Source organism: Trypanosoma theileri, assembly GCF_002087225.1.
Source record: "Trypanosoma theileri isolate Edinburgh chromosome Unknown TM35_Tth_22_V1, whole genome shotgun sequence".
Lineage (NCBI taxonomy): Eukaryota > Euglenozoa > Kinetoplastea > Trypanosomatida > Trypanosomatidae > Trypanosoma > Trypanosoma theileri.
Window position 1 is genome coordinate 232,757 of NW_021639864.1, and position 18,335 is coordinate 251,091.

The 18,335-nt window shown below is 42.3% G+C and overlaps 5 protein-coding genes across 5 annotated transcripts; all 5 read left to right on the plus strand.

Annotated features, from left to right (window-relative positions):
• Positions 1-334: 334 nt before the first annotated feature.
• TM35_000222040 (uncharacterized protein) lies at positions 335-3,469 on the plus strand (the record flags this gene model as incomplete). The annotated part of the gene is made up of 1 exon (XM_029027251.1): positions 335-3,469. One exon carries the CDS (start codon positions 335-337, stop codon positions 3,467-3,469), a length of 3,135 nt encoding a protein of 1,044 aa, XP_028881471.1.
• A 681-nt stretch (positions 3,470-4,150) lies between these two features.
• TM35_000222050 (uncharacterized protein) lies at positions 4,151-5,212 on the plus strand (the record flags this gene model as incomplete). Its single annotated transcript, XM_029027252.1, has 1 exon — positions 4,151-5,212. The coding sequence occupies one exon, from the start codon at positions 4,151-4,153 to the stop codon at positions 5,210-5,212; it is 1,062 nt and encodes a 353-aa protein (XP_028881472.1).
• A 230-nt stretch (positions 5,213-5,442) lies between these two features.
• On the plus strand, positions 5,443-8,250 carry TM35_000222060 (uncharacterized protein; the record flags this gene model as incomplete). Its single annotated transcript, XM_029027253.1, has 1 exon — positions 5,443-8,250. The coding sequence occupies one exon, from the start codon at positions 5,443-5,445 to the stop codon at positions 8,248-8,250; it is 2,808 nt and encodes a 935-aa protein (XP_028881473.1).
• Positions 8,251-8,613: 363 nt separating this feature from the next.
• On the plus strand, positions 8,614-10,872 carry TM35_000222070 (putative pyrroline-5-carboxylate synthetase-like protein; the record flags this gene model as incomplete). The annotated part of the gene is made up of 1 exon (XM_029027254.1): positions 8,614-10,872. The coding sequence occupies one exon, from the start codon at positions 8,614-8,616 to the stop codon at positions 10,870-10,872; it is 2,259 nt and encodes a 752-aa protein (XP_028881474.1).
• A 1,201-nt stretch (positions 10,873-12,073) lies between these two features.
• Positions 12,074-18,106, plus strand: TM35_000222080 (uncharacterized protein; the record flags this gene model as incomplete). The annotated part of the gene is made up of 1 exon (XM_029027255.1): positions 12,074-18,106. One exon carries the CDS (start codon positions 12,074-12,076, stop codon positions 18,104-18,106), a length of 6,033 nt encoding a protein of 2,010 aa, XP_028881475.1.
• Positions 18,107-18,335: the final 229 nt, after the last annotated feature.

Below are 18,335 nucleotides of genomic sequence, written 5' to 3' on the forward strand. Positions count from 1 at the left end.
TTTTTTTTTTTTTTTTTTTTTTTTTTTTTTTTTTATCAAAGATCAATACAAAAGAGGGAAAGGTATCTAAATAGTGATCGGATAAACAAAAATTATCTATCTTGAAATGTTTTTTTTTTTTCTTTTTCGTTTTCTTTTTGGGAAGAGAATTTTCTCTTGTTTTTGGTTTTATAATGTATATTCTTTCCCCCTTTTTTTCTCCCTCCTTATGCCTCTATTCATTTGCATAAATAATATTATCTTTTCCTTCTTTTTTTTCTCTTTCACTTTCTCTCTCTCTCTCTCTCTTTCATGTATTCTCCTCTGGACTCTGCAAGCGAAGAACGTGGGGGGGATGGAGACTCCCGTCACTCCTGCCGCCACCTCCTCTCCTTCGCACCGCTCCCGCTCCACGCCCGGCACGCACTGCCGAGCACTGACCGTCAATCTCATGGAATTGCTGGAGAGCAGCAGTTGCAGCGGGAGGGAAGATGAGAGTGGATGGGCGGATGTGGGCAGTAGTAGTGGCACAGCGGCATACGCGGCATTTGACCCAGAACAACTATGGCAGGCCGCCGCTCCTGTCGATAATATTCTTCCTGTTAGCATGGCAACGGCAGCAGCTGCTGGTGGTGGTGTTATGATGGATGCCAATCATCATCATAATGATAGTGAAAAGGATGTAGAAGGGAGTACTGGGGCTTCTTCGAATTGTGTGTTGATTGTGTTTGGTGTGGGTCCACTCAATCCAGAAGAACTGCTTTCACAACCTCAAACTAGTAGTACTTTCTCAGGTGGATCTGTAATGCAATTTCTTATCTCAAGAACTGATTTTATGGATCATCTGTTATTCTCTTCTCTATCATTACCCTCTGGAACATGTGACTGTAAAGAAGATCCCATGAAGAATGAAGAAAGGGATAATGGGATAGAAAAAACAAAACTTCTTGTGAAAGAAGATGGTCACAAGGAAATTTTATTGTTTACGGACGTTAATATTGAAAGACCAGATGATATTCGAGCAATTTCTGTAGTGTACGTACAATTAACAAAGGAAGAGTGTAGAGTAACAGATAAAGAGGCGGCACAACATCGTGCATCACAAGTTATTAAAACCATTCAAACACTTTTTCTTGGTTCTTCACAAACAATATTTTGGGTAGATTTCACAGGTATTCTAGACCCTACTAGAACTGAGGTTCAAAAGGAACTTCGTGATGCGTGGTGGACTTTAGTCGTCACCTCCGCAAGTGGTTCTCTTAATAGTTCTACTCTTCGTTTAATAGCTCTCGTAAATCCTTCAGCTATACCACAGTTGCATAAAGAGTTTGAACATTTAGAAGAAGCAGTGAGACCACGAGATTGTTCTCATACTACTATTATTGAAAAAAATATATCATCTCCAAAACCAATGATAGGATCCCCATTAACATGGTATTGTACAGATGAGAATGCTGATGTTAGGACTCTCATAGATATTGGTCTATCAAATGCTAAAGGAAAGAACAATATCATTAAGGATGAGTTGATACAGTCAATGGATACAAACATATTGACGTGCCATGGTACGAAAAACAATCCTGAAACCTGTACGGATGGGGAAGCGTCAGTAACAGATAAGGATGATGATGATGACGATGATGATAGTTATGATGATGATGAGTGTGAGTTAATTTGGGAAAGACATCTGAGAGTGATGACTAAAGGTGGGAATGACAAGGTTGTGAAGGTTTGTCCTCCTCCTCCTCCTCCTCCTCCTTCATCTTCTTCTTCTTCTTCTTCAGCAGCAACAGCAACGGCAACTGCAACATCGGAGGAGGATACGAATGTTAAGGTTAGGGAGGAGAATGATGAGAATGAGTTTATATGGCAAAAGTATGTTGAAGATTTGAACATATCTGTTAAAGAATTACCCTCACATGAGGTATCTAATAGTGTTTCAGCTTTGTTTATTGAATGTTCCTCTGAAACTACTTTGTCAAGTTCACTTAGTACGGATACATCTATACGAGATTTGCTAGTCTTGTGGTCTGCGCTTGGCATTCAACACTCACCACGCTTGATTGTTGTTATAGCTGATGGCGATTATTACTTTGAAAATACATTGTTATCTTGGGTGAAAATTCCATGTGCTCAGAATGCACTCATATTTCCTATTTTTGTCGTGAGTGAACTTAACATTCATTCTAGTGATGACAATGTACGAAGAGAGTCATTGCCTTCCATACCAACTAACCATAAACATAAGGAATCATTAATGTGTTATGATAAGTTTGTTCGGGTACTCACATTTGCTGTTGAGTACTTTGGAATTGATGTTCATTCAAGTGCTTGCCTTGCTATGAATAATAATCCCTTTCAGCAGGTAGCAGATCAACTAGGCTTTCAAGCTGTAGGTGATTACCAGTATATTTCCTCTTGGGTTACACAAATGAATGGAGAGGAGGCAACAGAACTATCAATGATACAAAAAATGTTAGATGTAGAAGCGGCACGTGAGAGTGCTTTCCTAGAGTTGTGCCATACAAATTCCTTAGCTCAATTACTACGTGATTATCCACGAAGACCGGAATTATTCATGCAGCGAGTAAATAACATGCGAGTGGGAATTACACGTCCTGTTGTCTGTGATGCTGTAGCACTGGTCTCTACAGTTCCAACAGAAACACGTCTGGGTGGAGCATCTAATTCCATTCTTTTGTTTTTCACAGAGGAACAATTATCCAATGTGTACCGTTTTATGATTTCTTTCTTCACAAGAGAAGTCTTTTCCATTGCTGTGGATATTGTGAGATCTCACAATAGTGATTACTTCTCCGGTCATCACTTCGCGACGGTTGGGTACTTTCGATATGAACTGACCAGTTGGGTTCGGCGGCATGTGCTGGTGGCTCTCCACATGGACTTCCAGCCATTCCTCGCCCTCGCTGGTGATCAAAGCGGAGGAACCACAACACCGCCGCATTGGTCTCGTGTGATTCGACACATGTCCTGCACCTGCACACCGCGGCGACATGAGAAACTTCTCTACACAGAGACAGGCGAGAAGAAGTGTCGTCATGTCGCACAGTTATTATATTGGTTTCTGAGAAAATGTGTGAAACACACCACCTCCATCATGTCTTCATCCCATTCGCAGTTTGTGCGTCCCAACACTCGTCAACAACGCCGTCTTCGAGGTTCTCGACTAGCACCATGTACAACTTCCACTGTAAAGCAACACGCAGAGGAGAGGGAGAAGGAAGAAGAAGAAGAAGGTGATGATGATGAAACGGTGAAGAAGAAGACTATGAGGAGGAGTAAGAATACGAATAACAATAAAAAGATGAGAATGGATGAGGGAGATTTCTCTTCACCTCCGTTAGAAATAGTTGACGTGACAGCAGGGGGTAATAATACCGCTCAAGCAGGTAGAGAGGAAGTTCAACCCCTTACTAATGATGGTGATGTAAGTTTGCTAGAGTTCGCCGCTTTGTTGGGAATAACTTGAGAAGAAGTACTATTTGATAAGAAAAAAAAAACTACCTTGCAATGTTGAGATCTTTTGTGTTTTCCTTTTCTCCACCTTCCTACTACTACTACTACTACTACTACTACTACTACTACTACTACTCTCAGAGAGCTTATTTGGAATGTCATCCAGCAAATTTTGTACTTTCATATTGTCGGTGCCTCTTGGAGGCACAGTATATATATATATATATATATATATGAAAAAGGAGAGAAAGAAATAATATATACTCTTCGTTTGGTTAGGTGTATATAAATATAGTGACAATGCAGAGAGGCCGTGGGTGATCTAAACGTTTTGGTCCCTTTTTTTTATCTCTCCGTGGATTGTGTGGTTTTATACTGCTTCACCGCAGTGGTGAGATTGCCGAGAGGTCTTTTTACTTTTATTATTACTATTATCACTATTACTACTACCGTAAATATGTATATATTTTTTTGTTTTTACTAGTCTCTGTGTATGTGCGTGTATGGGCATCCCCATATATATTTTTTTTTTCTTTCTTTCTGTGTTGTCGTTTCTCTGCGTGATCTTATCTACGCAAAGGGTTTGGAGGAGGGTACAGTAAGAGGAGAGTGAGAGGAATCAAGGTGAACCAATCACTCTCTAGTCTGCTGCTGTGAGATTAAACACACACACATACACACACTGTTAGGAGAAATGCCAAATCCATCAGTGGGTAATTCAGTGGAGTCAACATCTCATGTACGTGAGGAACCGTGGTATTCATCACCGATTGGGGCGATAGAGTCATCTCTCGTTAATGCAGATGAAGAACTTATTCGAACCGCCGCTATTGCCACACTGGAGGCAGACCGTTCTCAACAAGAGGTTGAACGCTGGCGTCTTGAAGCCGATGTACAGATCCAGCGTCTAATTAAGATGCGGCATGAAAAGGAACTACTTTTAAAGGAAGTTCGACAACTTGAACAAAGTTTAAATCAGGCAGAAACTTTAGCTTCAGCTTCTACGCTTATTGAAGAAAAATCATCAAGTCTTGACGGGCCATATGTATCTTCTCTTCAGTATAATACCGTTACTGATAATTCTATAGTGGTACCTGGGACCTTTGCCTTAGCTTCAAAGGATAGTATCACCTCTAAGGAGATAGAATTGCGGTATCTTATTAGTCGTTCACTTGCGACATTAGACACTTTACTGTCGGATGTTGTTTCCCTGAAAAAACGACATGCCGATTTATGGACACAGGAGAAAGAAATTGGAGAAGATATAAAACGTCTCAAAACTACATATCAACGACAAGAAGAACAAAAAGAGGAGTTATTAAAGCAAAAATATTTTGTTAAAGCAGCATCAACAGATCCTGCATATCGAAAAGCTTTAGAGGAAAAACAAGAGATGGAAGAGTTTATAGCTCATGCATCCGATCGTCGTGCAGCTCTTAAACAGACTCAAATGGAACGTGTTTCTATGGTTGCACATCTTTTAGAGGGTTTAACACTACGAGAAAGACAGGCTTCTCACGCACATGAAACCGTGGCTCGTAAAAAAGGGTTTAGTGAACACCCTATGTATTCTATGCTTCTTTCTTTACAAGAAGAAAATAGAGAGTTGCACTCTAAATTTATTAAACTTGTCCAAAGTAACGAGGAGGAGGATACAGCCCTTGTAGAGTATTTTAGTGTATTGTTAGAGCGTCTGCTTATGACGCAGGGAAATAAAACCTCTCTTATGGATTTTGTTAATTTATCACCAAAGTGACTTGTGAATAAGTTTTTTTTTTTTTTTTGCCAACGTATCGTTTTTATACATTCTTTCTCACTCTGTGTATGTGTATCTGTGTGCCTCTTTTTGAGAAACACAAAAAAGCAACAACAAAATAAAGTTTAACAAGGCACAGTTTATTATTTTTTTTTTCCTCTGTTTTCCCTTATTTTTATTGTATTTTATTTTATTTTTTTTTCTTTTTTACTCTTTAGCGTGTTGTTCGGATGCTGAGAGTTTTGTGTCTTCATGGAAACCGCCAAACTGCAGAGATTTTTGAGCATCAGCTCAGTAAAATGTGCAGTACTCTCTCTGATATTGCGGAGTTTGATTTTGTAGATGCTCCTTGTGTAGTTGGATATGGAATCGAGGGTGATGCCGTGGCTACGTGTTCATGGTGTGAACAACAGCGGGATCAGCAGGATCAGGATAAGAAACAAGAGGTAAAAGAAGAAGAAGAAAAAGAAAATATAGGGATAGAAGATCGTTATGCCGTTGGGGATGCTGTAGTAAGACAGTTTATGATTTCTGAACGTGGTCCATATGATATTATTTTTGGTTTTTCACAGGGTTCACTAGTAGCAGCTCGCTATGTAATGTTACAGCAGTTACGAGAGGAGAATACATATGGATCATCATTGAAAGGAATTATTATGGCAGCATCACCAGATCCACGCCTTTTATTTCCAGAGTTAACTACATTATACCAAACTCATTCTTTTTCTAACACTAATACAAATGGTTTTTTTGGAACACTACCTTCACTACATATTGTGGGGAGGAAAGATACCATTGTAAATCCTACAGAGAGTTCTTCATTTGCTGATGCATGTCAACCAAATGCAGATATTGTTTATCATGAACATGCCCATAGTATTCCTCAACTACAAAGTATTATTACCTCTGTGAGGTCGTTTCTTGAACGTTGTCTAAGTATAGAACGGGAAAGAGTAAGTACAATTACAATGGGAGGTGAGGTAATCATTTCTGCTGAATGTGAAGAGGAATTAGAGATGATATCATCCATGTATGGTGAAGGGTGTGTGCAACGTAATCCTATTCCAGTGGTATTGCTCCCATTATTGCTTGACTGTTCAGCTGAGGATGAAGTGGAAAAGAATTTGTCTGCATTACGTTTGCGTATAACTCTACCCCCCAAATATCCAGAAGAGTTACCAAAGTTAGATGTAGTTGGGGGTCCATCTAACCGACACGTCCTCTTTGAACGTTGGAAGGCAGAACTACTTACAAAAACTCTTGCTTACCTGCGAGATGATTTGGGTATTGGAACTGCCATGTTACTTCCTGCCATGATGTTTGCCAATGAACAGGCAGGTAGTGCAATGGAGTTTTTACGGTCTGTTTTTTCTGAAAAGTTTCATCCATCTAAAGCGGCTAACAAGTTATCAACAGATAAACATAATCAAGAATACGATAATCAATCAAAAGAAGAAAAAGAAGGAAAGACAATGTGGTGGGATGAGGAAGAGGATGAAGAGAGACGAATGATACACATTACAGAGGCTGAGCGATTTGCCGAACACATACTTGCAAGTAAATCTTCTATGGAAACAATAGATGAATCATCATCATCATCACTCCCTAACGCTGAGGATCATCATAATGGTGAGAATGATAATAATAATAATAATAATGGTACCAATATGGATGCTCATTGGGATGTTGGGCACGATATATTATCCCGCGGTGGATTGTTAGAATTGACGATTGGTCTTATTGGAAAACCATCAGCAGGGAAGAGTACATTCTTTAATGCCGTAACAGACCCACAGAGCGAATTAGCCGCCGCCCGTGTAGCCGCCTTTCCCTTCACTACCATTACACCAAACATTGGTGTTGGTCTCTGCCCACTGCGTTGCCCGTGTGGGGTTCTCTCCACCCCGCCTGATGTCAACATGTGCGATGCGGCCTTTGGACATGTGATGATCGCAGGCCTTCCCTACAGACGACGGCAAGTGATGGTGACGGATGTTGCTGGACTCGTGCGGGGTGCGTACGCCGGCCGTGGTCGTGGCAATCAGTTCCTCAACGATCTCTGCAGTGCCAACGTACTCGTGCATGTTGTGGACGGCGCTGGCTGTACAGATGCGGACGGTGTTGCCTGCACACCAGGCGCTGGATCCACACAGGATGATATAACGTGGGTGCGGGCCGAAGTGCATAGTTGGATATACGATAATCTCCGAGCTCGCTGGACCACACTCCTACGGAGACCAGAGAAGTTGCGAAACATGTTTACTGGATACCGAAGTCCACCCTCATTTGTCGATGGCGTCCTGCGCAGGTTGGGGATCGCAGATGAGGCGGCATTAATACAACAGGTGCCAACGTGGGGCGCAGCGGAGTTACACCGCCTTGTTGCCCTCTACGTTCGTATGCGATTCCCTATTGTGGTGGCTCTTAATAAAGCAGATGTGCGTCCAGAGGCGGAGACAATCCTTCATGAACTAAAGAAACGTTACCCACATGAGATGTTTGTGCCAATGGCTGCAAAGATGGAGTGTCATCTTCTACGATTACGTCAAAAGGGAATATTGCACTACGTATCAGGGGATTCCTCATTTAAGGAGTTAAGTAGTGGCAATACGGTGGAACCGGCAGATGCAAAGGCATTGGAAGAGTTAAGACAATACTTTAATCCAGGGACTATTTCTTCTATTTCTTCTTCTTATAACTCTAACCCTACAACCATAACAACTGGTGTACAGGAGGTGCTTGCTACGGCCCTTTCCTGTTGTCCTTCTGTCTTTGTATATCCTGTGGCTTCCTTCAAATTACCACTTCCCTCACTAAAAGAGTGTTTTGTATTTAAACAAGGATCCACTGCTGGAGATGTCTTTGATTTTTTACAACACACAAACCTCTTGGACGGAAAGTTAGTGCGATTTGAGGCGATTAGCGTAGACGATTTACGCAAAGGGCATGAAGCAACACCTCTTAAAAAAGAAACCATACTGCCAGGAAGACACGTTGTGGTTCGTGTCCTGACAAACAAGAGACAGATGGTTTTCTGAGTCTATCTATCTATCTATCTATTGTTGTTATTATTGTTTGCGTGCTTGTGTATATGTAGGGTGTAAAGTGGAAAGTAAGAAAGAGAGAGAGAAAGAAAAGAAAGAAAGAGAGCTCTGAGTTATGTGTAAGGGTTTCTTCCCCTTTTTTTTATTTATTAATTTGATCTTTTTATTTTTTTTTTCGATTAATTTCCCTTAAAACTGGACAAGACAAAAGTATAAAACAAACAAAGAAAAAGACAAATCAAAGTCACAAACGGCGATAGTAACGCTAGAGAAAAAAAAAAAGAAAAGAAAGATAGAAAAAGAAAAAAAATAAAAAAAAAAAAAACTACAAGCCGTGGACAAGTATCATCTAAAACGATGGCTACCTTACCAATTCCAGTTGTCCGTAAGAGGCTGGATCATGTCACTTCACGAAAGGATCTCAAGTACGCAAAGCGCATCGTTGTTAAAGCTGGAACTTCAACTATTGTAACAGAGAGTGGATTCCCAAGTGTTCGTCGAATTGCTAATATTGCAGAAGAAATCTTCGCTCTTCGCAGTGAAGGGAAAGAGGTGGTTTTTGTCTCCAGTGGAGCATGTGGAATGGGGAGGAATGTACTGAGACGACAAGATATTTTGGTCTGTTCTGCCTTTGATCGTATGCATCGCGCCAGCAGACCTTTTTCCAGTATTGGTAACAATACATGTGCAGCAGCAGGACAAGCAAACCTTATGAATTTGTATCAAACTGTCTTTCAGCAATTGGATATTACATTAGCAGAATTACTGCTTACGCATCATGACTTTCTCACCGATGATCGAAGAGAAAATTTACATGATGCATTGGAAAATCTTTTAAGTATTGGTATTGTACCTGTTGTAAATGAAAATGATACTGTTACAGCTAATCGTAACAATACTTTAAATGATCCATTTACAGATAATGATGGTCTCTCTTCTTTGGTGGCACAAACGATCAGTGCAGACCTTCTTATCGTTCTTACAGATGTGGATGGTCTATATGATCTTCCTCCAAGTGATCCAAATGCTCAACTTATCACAACATATGTTCCTGATAATTCCGTTACATTTGGTGCTAAAAGCCCTACAGGACGTGGGGGAATGAATGCTAAAATTGCAGCAGCTTTATCAGCTGTACGTGGTGGTGTTCCTGCAGTTTGTATTTGTTCTGGTCATCGTATGGGAACTATTGCAGAGTTACTACAAGGAAAACCAAATATTGGTACACTCTTTGTTGAGGACCCAAAACATCTTCTTGAGATTGAGGCCACCTCAGCAGAAGGACGACGGGCAATGGAGAGAAGTGCACAAGAGGCACGTGAGGGTTCACGGAAACTAAACCTTCTCACCTATGAAGAGCGACGAAATTTATTATTGGCAGTGGCAAATGCATTAGACAATAACCGTGAGAGAATCCTTAATGCTAACAGTCAGGATATGTGTTTGGCAAAGCAAACAAATCTTGCTCCACCAATGCTAAAACGTTTAGAACTTACAAATTCTAAAATTGATACTCTTGTTGCAGGTATTATCTCTATTGCTGAAGCGGCAGATCCTATTGGACGTGTATTAAGTGCCCGTATGTTGGATGATAATCTTGTTTTATGTAAAGAGACAGCTTCTATTGGGGTTCTTCTTGTTATTTTTGAGTCACGTCCAGACAGTATGCCACAAATAGCAGCTTTAGCACTTTCTTCTGGTAATGGTCTTTTACTAAAAGGAGGACGTGAAGCTGAACACTCTAATGCTATACTACACAAAATTATTATTGAGGCAGTAACTGAAGCTACAAAGGGGAAAGTTCCTCCTGGAGTTATTGGTCTTATCAAGGGTCGAGCAGATGTGTATGAACTACTTAAGCTTGAGGGATTTATCGATCTTGTTATTCCTCGTGGTTCTAATGAAATGGTAAAAAATATTCAACGTGCAACTAATATCCCAGTACTTGGTCATGCGGACGGTATTTGTCACATTTACGTTCATGAAGATGCTGATATGTCTGTGGCAGAAAGTGTTATTATTGATGCAAAACTTAATTATCCTGCTGCATGTAATGCTGTAGAAACAACTCTCTTTCACCGTTCTACAGTAGAAAATGGAAGTGCAAAAGCTCTTTTGAATAAATTGGAAGCTGCTGGTATAAAACTATTTGGAGGTCCAAAAGCAATTAAGGAATCACTTGTTCGGGCTGGTGCTGCATCTATGCATTTTGAATATAGTGATGAACGTATGGCGGTGGAAATTGTGGAAGATATGAATGAAGCTGTTGAACATATTAACAAACACGGTTCTCACCATACAGAAAGTATTATTACTATTGATGGGGCTACCGCCAGTGAATTTATCAAGCGTGTAGATTCTGCCTGTGTGTTTCACAACTGCTCAACACGCTTTGCAGATGGCTATCGTTTTGGACTTGGTGCAGAAGTGGGTATTAGTACTGGTCGTATTCATGCCCGTGGTCCTGTGGGTGTGGAGGGGTTATTAACGCAGAAGTGGATACTGCGCCCTACGAGCCCCAATTTACACGCAACTGTTGGTCAGTTTCAGAGCGGTGAGCGTGCCTTTACACACGAGGATATCACAAACTCTATGATACATCGTCATAGGGACTAACAAAACCCAAGCAAAGAAAAAAGAAAAAGAAAAGAGAAGAAAAGAAGAAAAAAAAAAGGAAAAATAGGTGGTAGATTAAATAAAGGAATGAGTTATGGATACTCTTAATGTTGATGGTATATGGGGGGAGGGAATACTTCTAGCTAATGTTTTTTTTTTTTGTTTTTGCATTTACTGGGATACAGGGTGTAGACTGTATGATAATTTAGTGGCTTTATCTCTTTTTTCTTTCTTTTTGAGATTTTTGTATTATGTAATGAACGGTACACAACTTCGTGTGATATGTGTATTGGTTTTTGCTCGCGCAGTCGACTAGGCAATATCTATGTATAAAGGCATCTGTGTGTGGCTAAGCGTGTCTCTCTCTGTGTGTGTGTGTATATATGTCTGTGTGGACTTGTCTCTTGGGTAGGTGAGGAAAAAAAGAGAGTCATCTCCAGAGTTTGACCAGACGTTTGATTTCTTTTTTTTATTATTCTGTTTATTTCTGTTTAACAAAGGAAACGAAAATTAAGTGGGGGTTCTAAAACAGCAAAAAGAAGGAAGAAAATGAATGGGAGCTTAAAAATTGTTTTATTTCATCATTCCAAAAAAAAAAAAAAAGGTCTGGTGACTGTGTGCTTACGTGCGTATTCTTTTTTTTTTTTCCTGTTCCTTCACTGTTATTTTGTCAGGGTGATGAGTCTTGTTCTGCTGAGGAAGTGAGGGGGAAGAGCGAAATCTACATTTTATTTGTTTGTTTGTTTCCTCGTTTGTTTTTCTTCCCTCGGTTCATTCATTCATTCACTTGTTTTTTTTTTTGCCCAGAATACTACAGTTTTTATGGATAGATATGTCTGTGTCTGTGTGTGTGGGTGTGTGGGTGGGGTAGAGTTTCTGATTTCATGTAATGAACATTATTTCTCTATTCTCTTTAACTTTTTCTTTTTTTTTTCTCTCTCTTTAGATATTTCGGTATCATTTCCACAGTCAGTGCAGACAAGAGGCTGGGGTGGATATTTTGCTCCGATACCAAAGAAGGAATTTGCTTAAAAAAAAAAAAAAGAAAGTCGCAAATTCCATCTACATCCCGGATCTTGTTCTGTTTCTATTTCACGGAAAAGAAACTGAAACATACGCAATATATTATAACCAGTAGGAGAGGTAGTAGCAAAAGTTGCAACAGTGACGATTAGTTTTATTAACCATGAGTTTGTCTATTATGAGGAGGGAGACTACCTTTGATCCCAAGGCACCCCTTACTGGGAAAGAGACACAGCGTGATGCAGAACGAATGGAATTTCAAGCTCTCTCTTTAGAGTCTAATGGAAAACATATGGAGTGCCTTCAGCTTATGGAAAAGGCGTTGCAAATTCGTTGTCAGGTTTGTGCTTCCGGAGATGCAACACCTATGAGCATTGGTGAAGCCTGTGATGCAGCTGAGCGACTTGTGACAAAGAGCAACACATACGGTGTGAAATCTTTTAAAGAAGATGATTATGAAACGGCGTCAACACTATTTGGATACGCTCTAGAGATGACAGGGGAAGATTCTTTCCCATTGCGAGAAGTAGATGACCGACGTCGATATCTCCGTGGTGTTACACTAAACAATTATGGATGTATGGAACGACGTCGTGGTCATTTTCCAGATGCTCTTGCATATATGCAACGATCTATGGAGTGTACTGGGGAACAATCACCTGTGGCATTTCTTAACATGAGTGCTGTTCAAACACAACTACGACTTTGTGAAGATGCAGCGGAAAGTGCTATGCGAGCACTACAAAATCTTGGCGCTTCCCCAGAAGATCCATCACTACTTGCTGTAGCACACCACAACCTTGCCATGGCCTTAGAGCCATTAGATCCCACTCGAGCACTTGAAGAATACCAAGAAGCATTAAATTTGGCACGAAATTTCATTGGTAATGATAGTAATACAACAGTGATAATTGAGCGTAATATGACGCGTTTTATGCAGGGACGTCAACGAGGAAGATCTCTTCATGGTGGTGAATTAATTGCTCTCCGCAGTAGAACGGGATCCGCTTGTAGTGGAAGGGGTTCACTTCACCATGGTGAGACCAAACCCACTGATACCTTACTCCAATCCCAGGGCAAACCTCAACCACCATGCGAAGATGAAGATATATTTCCACATCCCTTCATGAACAGCGCCGCAGATACGGTAGTCCCCCGCAAGGTACTCGTAACACGCATCTATCATCCATCCATCTCCACACGCAAGTCATTACTCCCACCACCAAGACACAGCAAACCAGCGGCAACACACACAACGGGGGCACATATGTACACACAAATCCCTCGTGATCGTCATGAAGGACCCGCTGCTCACACAAAATCGCCCCGCGCTGCGGCCGCTTCACGACTGCCCCCAATGGAATCCCGCCCCCGCCAAGGGCCACCTCCCACAGTCCCCGCCCACGCAATACCATCACGAACGGCAAATAACCCACAGTCCATGTGGGGGTCACCGAAACCAACACGTGCAGGTGCAGCCGTACCACAAGGTGTAAGAGGGGCACCTGAAGGGAATTTGGCTCATATCCCACCACCATCCTCAAACCATGCTGCGACAACCAAAAGTCGTACCGCACGCTCTCCAACTCGTGAAGAACCATCTGGACGAAACTCTTTCTTTGCCACTGCACCCACTTCTGGATCCCCAAGAAAATTAGTCCCAGTTGGTGGGCCAAGTTTACCACAAAGTAAATCTAAATCTCCTGCCGCCATGGGTAGTACTAACAGAGGGTCCACAAGTTTAGTTAACACCGTTCCCAAGCAGTCGAAGCCAGTTCAGTCCGTAACGCGTCTTACTCAACCCTTGAAATCTTCGAGGACCAGTTTTGCATCAGCGGCAACGGCAGAAGCAGCTTCACTTGCTCCCACTGCGGTTTCTAGTAGTAATAAAAATGTGAAGCCAGTTCAGCCCCCAACACGTTCTAATGAACCCTTGAAGCCTTCGAGGACCAGTTTTGCATCAGCAGCAGCTTCACCAGCTCCTACTGCGGCTTCTAGTAGTAATAAAAATGTGAAGCCAGCTCAGCTCCCAACGCGTTCTACAGAGCAATTGAAGCCATACACAAGCAACGTTTCGACAGCAGCAGCTGCTCCTGCTCCCACTGCGGCTTCTAGTAGTAATAAAAATGAGAAGCCAGTTCAGCCCCCAACACGTTCTACTGAACCCTTGAAGCCTTCGAGGACCAGTTTTGCATCAGCAGCAGCTTCACCTGCTCTTACTGCGGCTTCTAGTAGTAATAAAAATGAGAAGCCAGTTCAGCCCCTAACGCGTTCTACAGGGTCAATAAAATCAACGTCGGAGAGGCCTAATACATCTTCTGGACGCTTAAGACCAGGGTCCAGTAAAGGGGGTGCAGCTGATCATTCGAAACCTCTTGTGACTACCATCCCTTCTCCTGGTGGTACACAGTACTCTGCCAATTCGAATGGCCAATTAATGGCTCCTTCTACTACATCTATGAAGCCAGCAAGTGTTTCAAATGATTCATCAAAGAGGGGCGCTCCAAATCGAAGCAGCAAGATGGAATCTCTTGAACAAGTTCCTCCAGCGGAAATCTCCGTTCCTACAGTGGCAAACCGAAGAGAATTAAAATTGCCTCGGGGAGCACAAGGGATGAATATTGTTTCATACATGGCTGATCGTTTGGATATGTTAATGGTGGATGAAGATGAACTAGATCGTAAGCAATTGAGTGCCTCAATAATTCAACGCACCTTCCGTTCATATTTGGCACGAAAACGTCTTATGGAGATGCGGGAAGGGAGGACCATTTATAATGTTTTAAGTGAAATTCGAGAGAAAATTGCAGTTCGTAAACTTCAGAGATGGTATCGGAAGTCTCGTCATAGTAGAGGGCGTTATGGTCATATGCCTAAGAGAAGCACTCAAGTTCTTGCTAGTGAGAGATATAAATCAGCTGCCCGTATCCAAGCTGCAGCAAGAGGTTGGATAGCACGACGTCGCTACGCACGACGAAAGTTCTTTGAAAAGAATTCTGGTCATGCTGCTCTTGTTGTTCAATGCTGGTGGCGTCAAATATTAGCAAAGAGAAAAATGGCATCTTTGAAGAAGTTTTATGAGGAGGCCAAAAATCTTGCTGCTGAGAAGGAACGTAGAGAGGTTGCTGCCACAATAATTCAAAGTCGCTGGAGGACACGAAAGGCAGAGCGATTAACACGAGCGGAACGAATGCGGGCGAAAGAACTTCGTCGAAAGAAGGCAGAGGCCCTTCGCTTATCGGCTGCTCGTACCATTCAGACATGGTGGCGTCTGCTCAGTGCACGCGCAGTACTTCGCCAATTAAGAGAAGCACAAGCGGCACGAGAGGCAAGGCTTAAGGAGCATCAACGAAAAGTGGATGCAGCGACAAAGTTACAATCATTTGGAAGAATGATTATTGCGAAGAACGAGACAGAGCCTTTGCTTACAGGATTTCGCGCAAATGTGGCACGACGCATTCGTGAGAGGTGCGCTGAGAATCAAGCAGCGTCTAAGATTCAACGCGCCTTCCGATGCTACTACGCTAAACGTCTGTTGAAGCGACTACGACGCCAACGTCGAGAAATGAAGCAACAGGCACGACAAAGTGCTCTTGTGGCTGTTGCACAACGTGTAGGACGTGGATTCCTCACTCGCCGGGATCTCGGTCAGATTTTGCAGAATTTGGAGAATGAGGCACGTGAATTTAGTCAACGAAAATTAGCTCTTGAAAGGGCAGATGACACAGCGAAACCCATACTAACAAGTGAGCAAGAAAAACCTGAACTGATCCAAGAGGATTGTAGGGGTACCACGGTGACGGAAGAGATGAGAACACCTCCTTCTATGGTACCTCGTCTCCCTGTAGACGACAAGCAGGACTCAACTGAGTTCCTAAACAAGGGAGAATTGGAGTCGCACAAGATTGAGGATGCAGTGGAACAAGATCATGCGGAAATATCACGTACATTAGAACAAGAAGTGGAGGATGAGAAACAACGTCTATCTGCACTTGAAGCGAATTTGTCAGCTGATGAGAAGATTGATGAACGAGAGAAACTACTTGAATTAAACAAAGAAAAGGAACGGTTGAACGTTTTGGATGAGAGTGAACGTATCAGTGCTCTCTCAACTGCAATCTCAACGTTGAAGCGAGAAGATGATGCGTCAAAGGGAGAAAGGATTGAGGATGCAGTGGACCAAGATCATGCGGAAATATCACGTACATTAGAACAAGAAGTGGAGGATGAGAAACAACGTCTATCTGCACTTGAAGCGAATTTGTCAGCTGATGAGAAGATGTATGAACGAGAGAGACTACTTGAATTAAACAAGGAAAAAGAGCGTTTGAACATTTTGTATGAGAGCGAACGTATCAGTGCTCTCTCAACTGCAATCTCAACGTTGGAGCAAGAAGAAGATGATCGTCAGTCATTGATAGATGATGCCTCAGATGAAGAAAAGATTGAGGATGCAATGGACCAAGAGCATTCGGAAACATCAAGTACCTCACGAGAAGAAGTAGCTGAAGAGGAACAACGATTGTCTGTCCTTGAAGAGGCTGTATCTTCTATTGAAGAGGTGGAAGAAGAGCAGAGATTGGACGCGCTAAGAGAAGTGCTCGATCACGAAGACCAGAAAGCATGTGAGGATCAACAGTCAGATAGAACCTTATACACTGAAAATCATGACTCTGAAGAAGAAGCTACTGGAGACGTCCCGACACAATTGGCTTCTACACTAACCCCCTCTGAGGGTAAATCGGACGAAAGTTTAGAGGCGTTATTGGAAGTTGAAAGAGAGAAACGACGGTCTCAGATGGAATTAGAGAAGCGACTGCGTAAGGCTCGTGATGCACTGGATGCAAAGGCAAACGAGTACCGTCTGCGGAAAATCGCCGCAGCAGAGAGTGCACAAGAGTTAAAAATGCTTATCCCACGCCCTCCTCTTGGTCGTGTACGCTTGCAGAAACAGCAAGATACGGAGTTGATAGAGTCACCAGAGTCCCCCACCGCGGCAAATATACGGGAACAACAACAACAACTTGTACTGAATAATACAAGGAAGAAAGAGAAAGCTGCTTTGGATATAACTCGCTTGGCACGTGGTTACCTTGATCGCAAGTACACCCGTGCTCTTAAGGTAGTAATTGCAGAGTATATTGATCATAGGGTAGATATGGATAGTGAAGAGCCCCCTTGTTTTGATAATGAATTCCTACAGAAGTTTACAGAGATGTATCAAAGTGGTGTAGAAAAGGCACGTGCTATTCGGCATATCACTCTTATTCAGACATTTATGCGTGCTGCAGAGAGTAGAATGATTGTCTCTGCTCGTGCACCATCTTCTTGGTCACATGGAAAAGATCCTTCAATTTTATCATCCCGCAGGAATGAGGCTGCTGAGACTTTGTGTGGTTTTGCACGTATTATTCAAGCCAAAAAGAGACGTATTCTTCTTCAGGAGATGGCAGCCATTCAATTACAAGAAACACGAGAGTTGGAAGCCTTTGATACATTAAGAGGCTTTTTGTATATGATACGTGCTAAGAAGGAACTTGCGGCTCGTGCTGCAGCAGTGGATAATCATTTGCTGCAGGAAGAAACTCTATATGCTCAAGATTGTGCAGCAAATCAAATTGCATGCTTTTTCCGTGCGGCTGCTGCTAAAAATGAAGTACGCCGCCGCCAAGAGGCAATTAAGGAAAAGTTGAACGTTGCTAACGCTGTAGAGACGATTGTTTCCTTCCTTCGACAGTGTTGCGCTAAACGAGAGATAAATAGACGACGTGCGTTAGTGGAACAGCAGCGTAAAGTAGACATTGAACTCGAGATGATTCTCGATCTTGCTGCCATGCGGGTGCAGCGTGCATACCGCTCCTACAAAGCACGTCAGCTTGCACGGGAGCAGCGGGCGGCGAAGAAGCAGCGGTGGGGTACCATACAAGCACAGGATGAGGAAATCACAGCCGCCATGGCCGCTATTGCCGCAGATGCTCCTAATGAAGCAGAGTTATGGGCAAAACTTGGCTTCTGTGCTGATGAGAATGAAAATGAAAATGATGGCGAAAATGAAAATGAGGAGGATTTGGAGGTGGAGGCGTTGTTGTATTGTGTGGTGCAGGTGCAGCGGGTGGTGCGGGGTTGGCTCGCACGGCGAAAAGTACAAAAACTGCGCTCAATGGTCCAACAGAAGCTCAAGGAAGAGGAAAAGGAAGAGAAACAAGAATAGCAGGAAGTGACAGAACTCGCAAACACTGATAATGATAACAGTACAAAGTTATAGAGATTTGTTTCTTCTTCTCTCTTACGTTTCTTCTTTGTATGTTGGTTTTTTACTGGACGACCAAGGCGTTTTTTTTTTTTTTCTTTATTGTTTTATGGAAATATGAACATTTTTCTGGGGGAACCAAATACCAATCGGTGAGCCAGAAGAAGAAAAAAAAAAAAAAAAAAAAAGA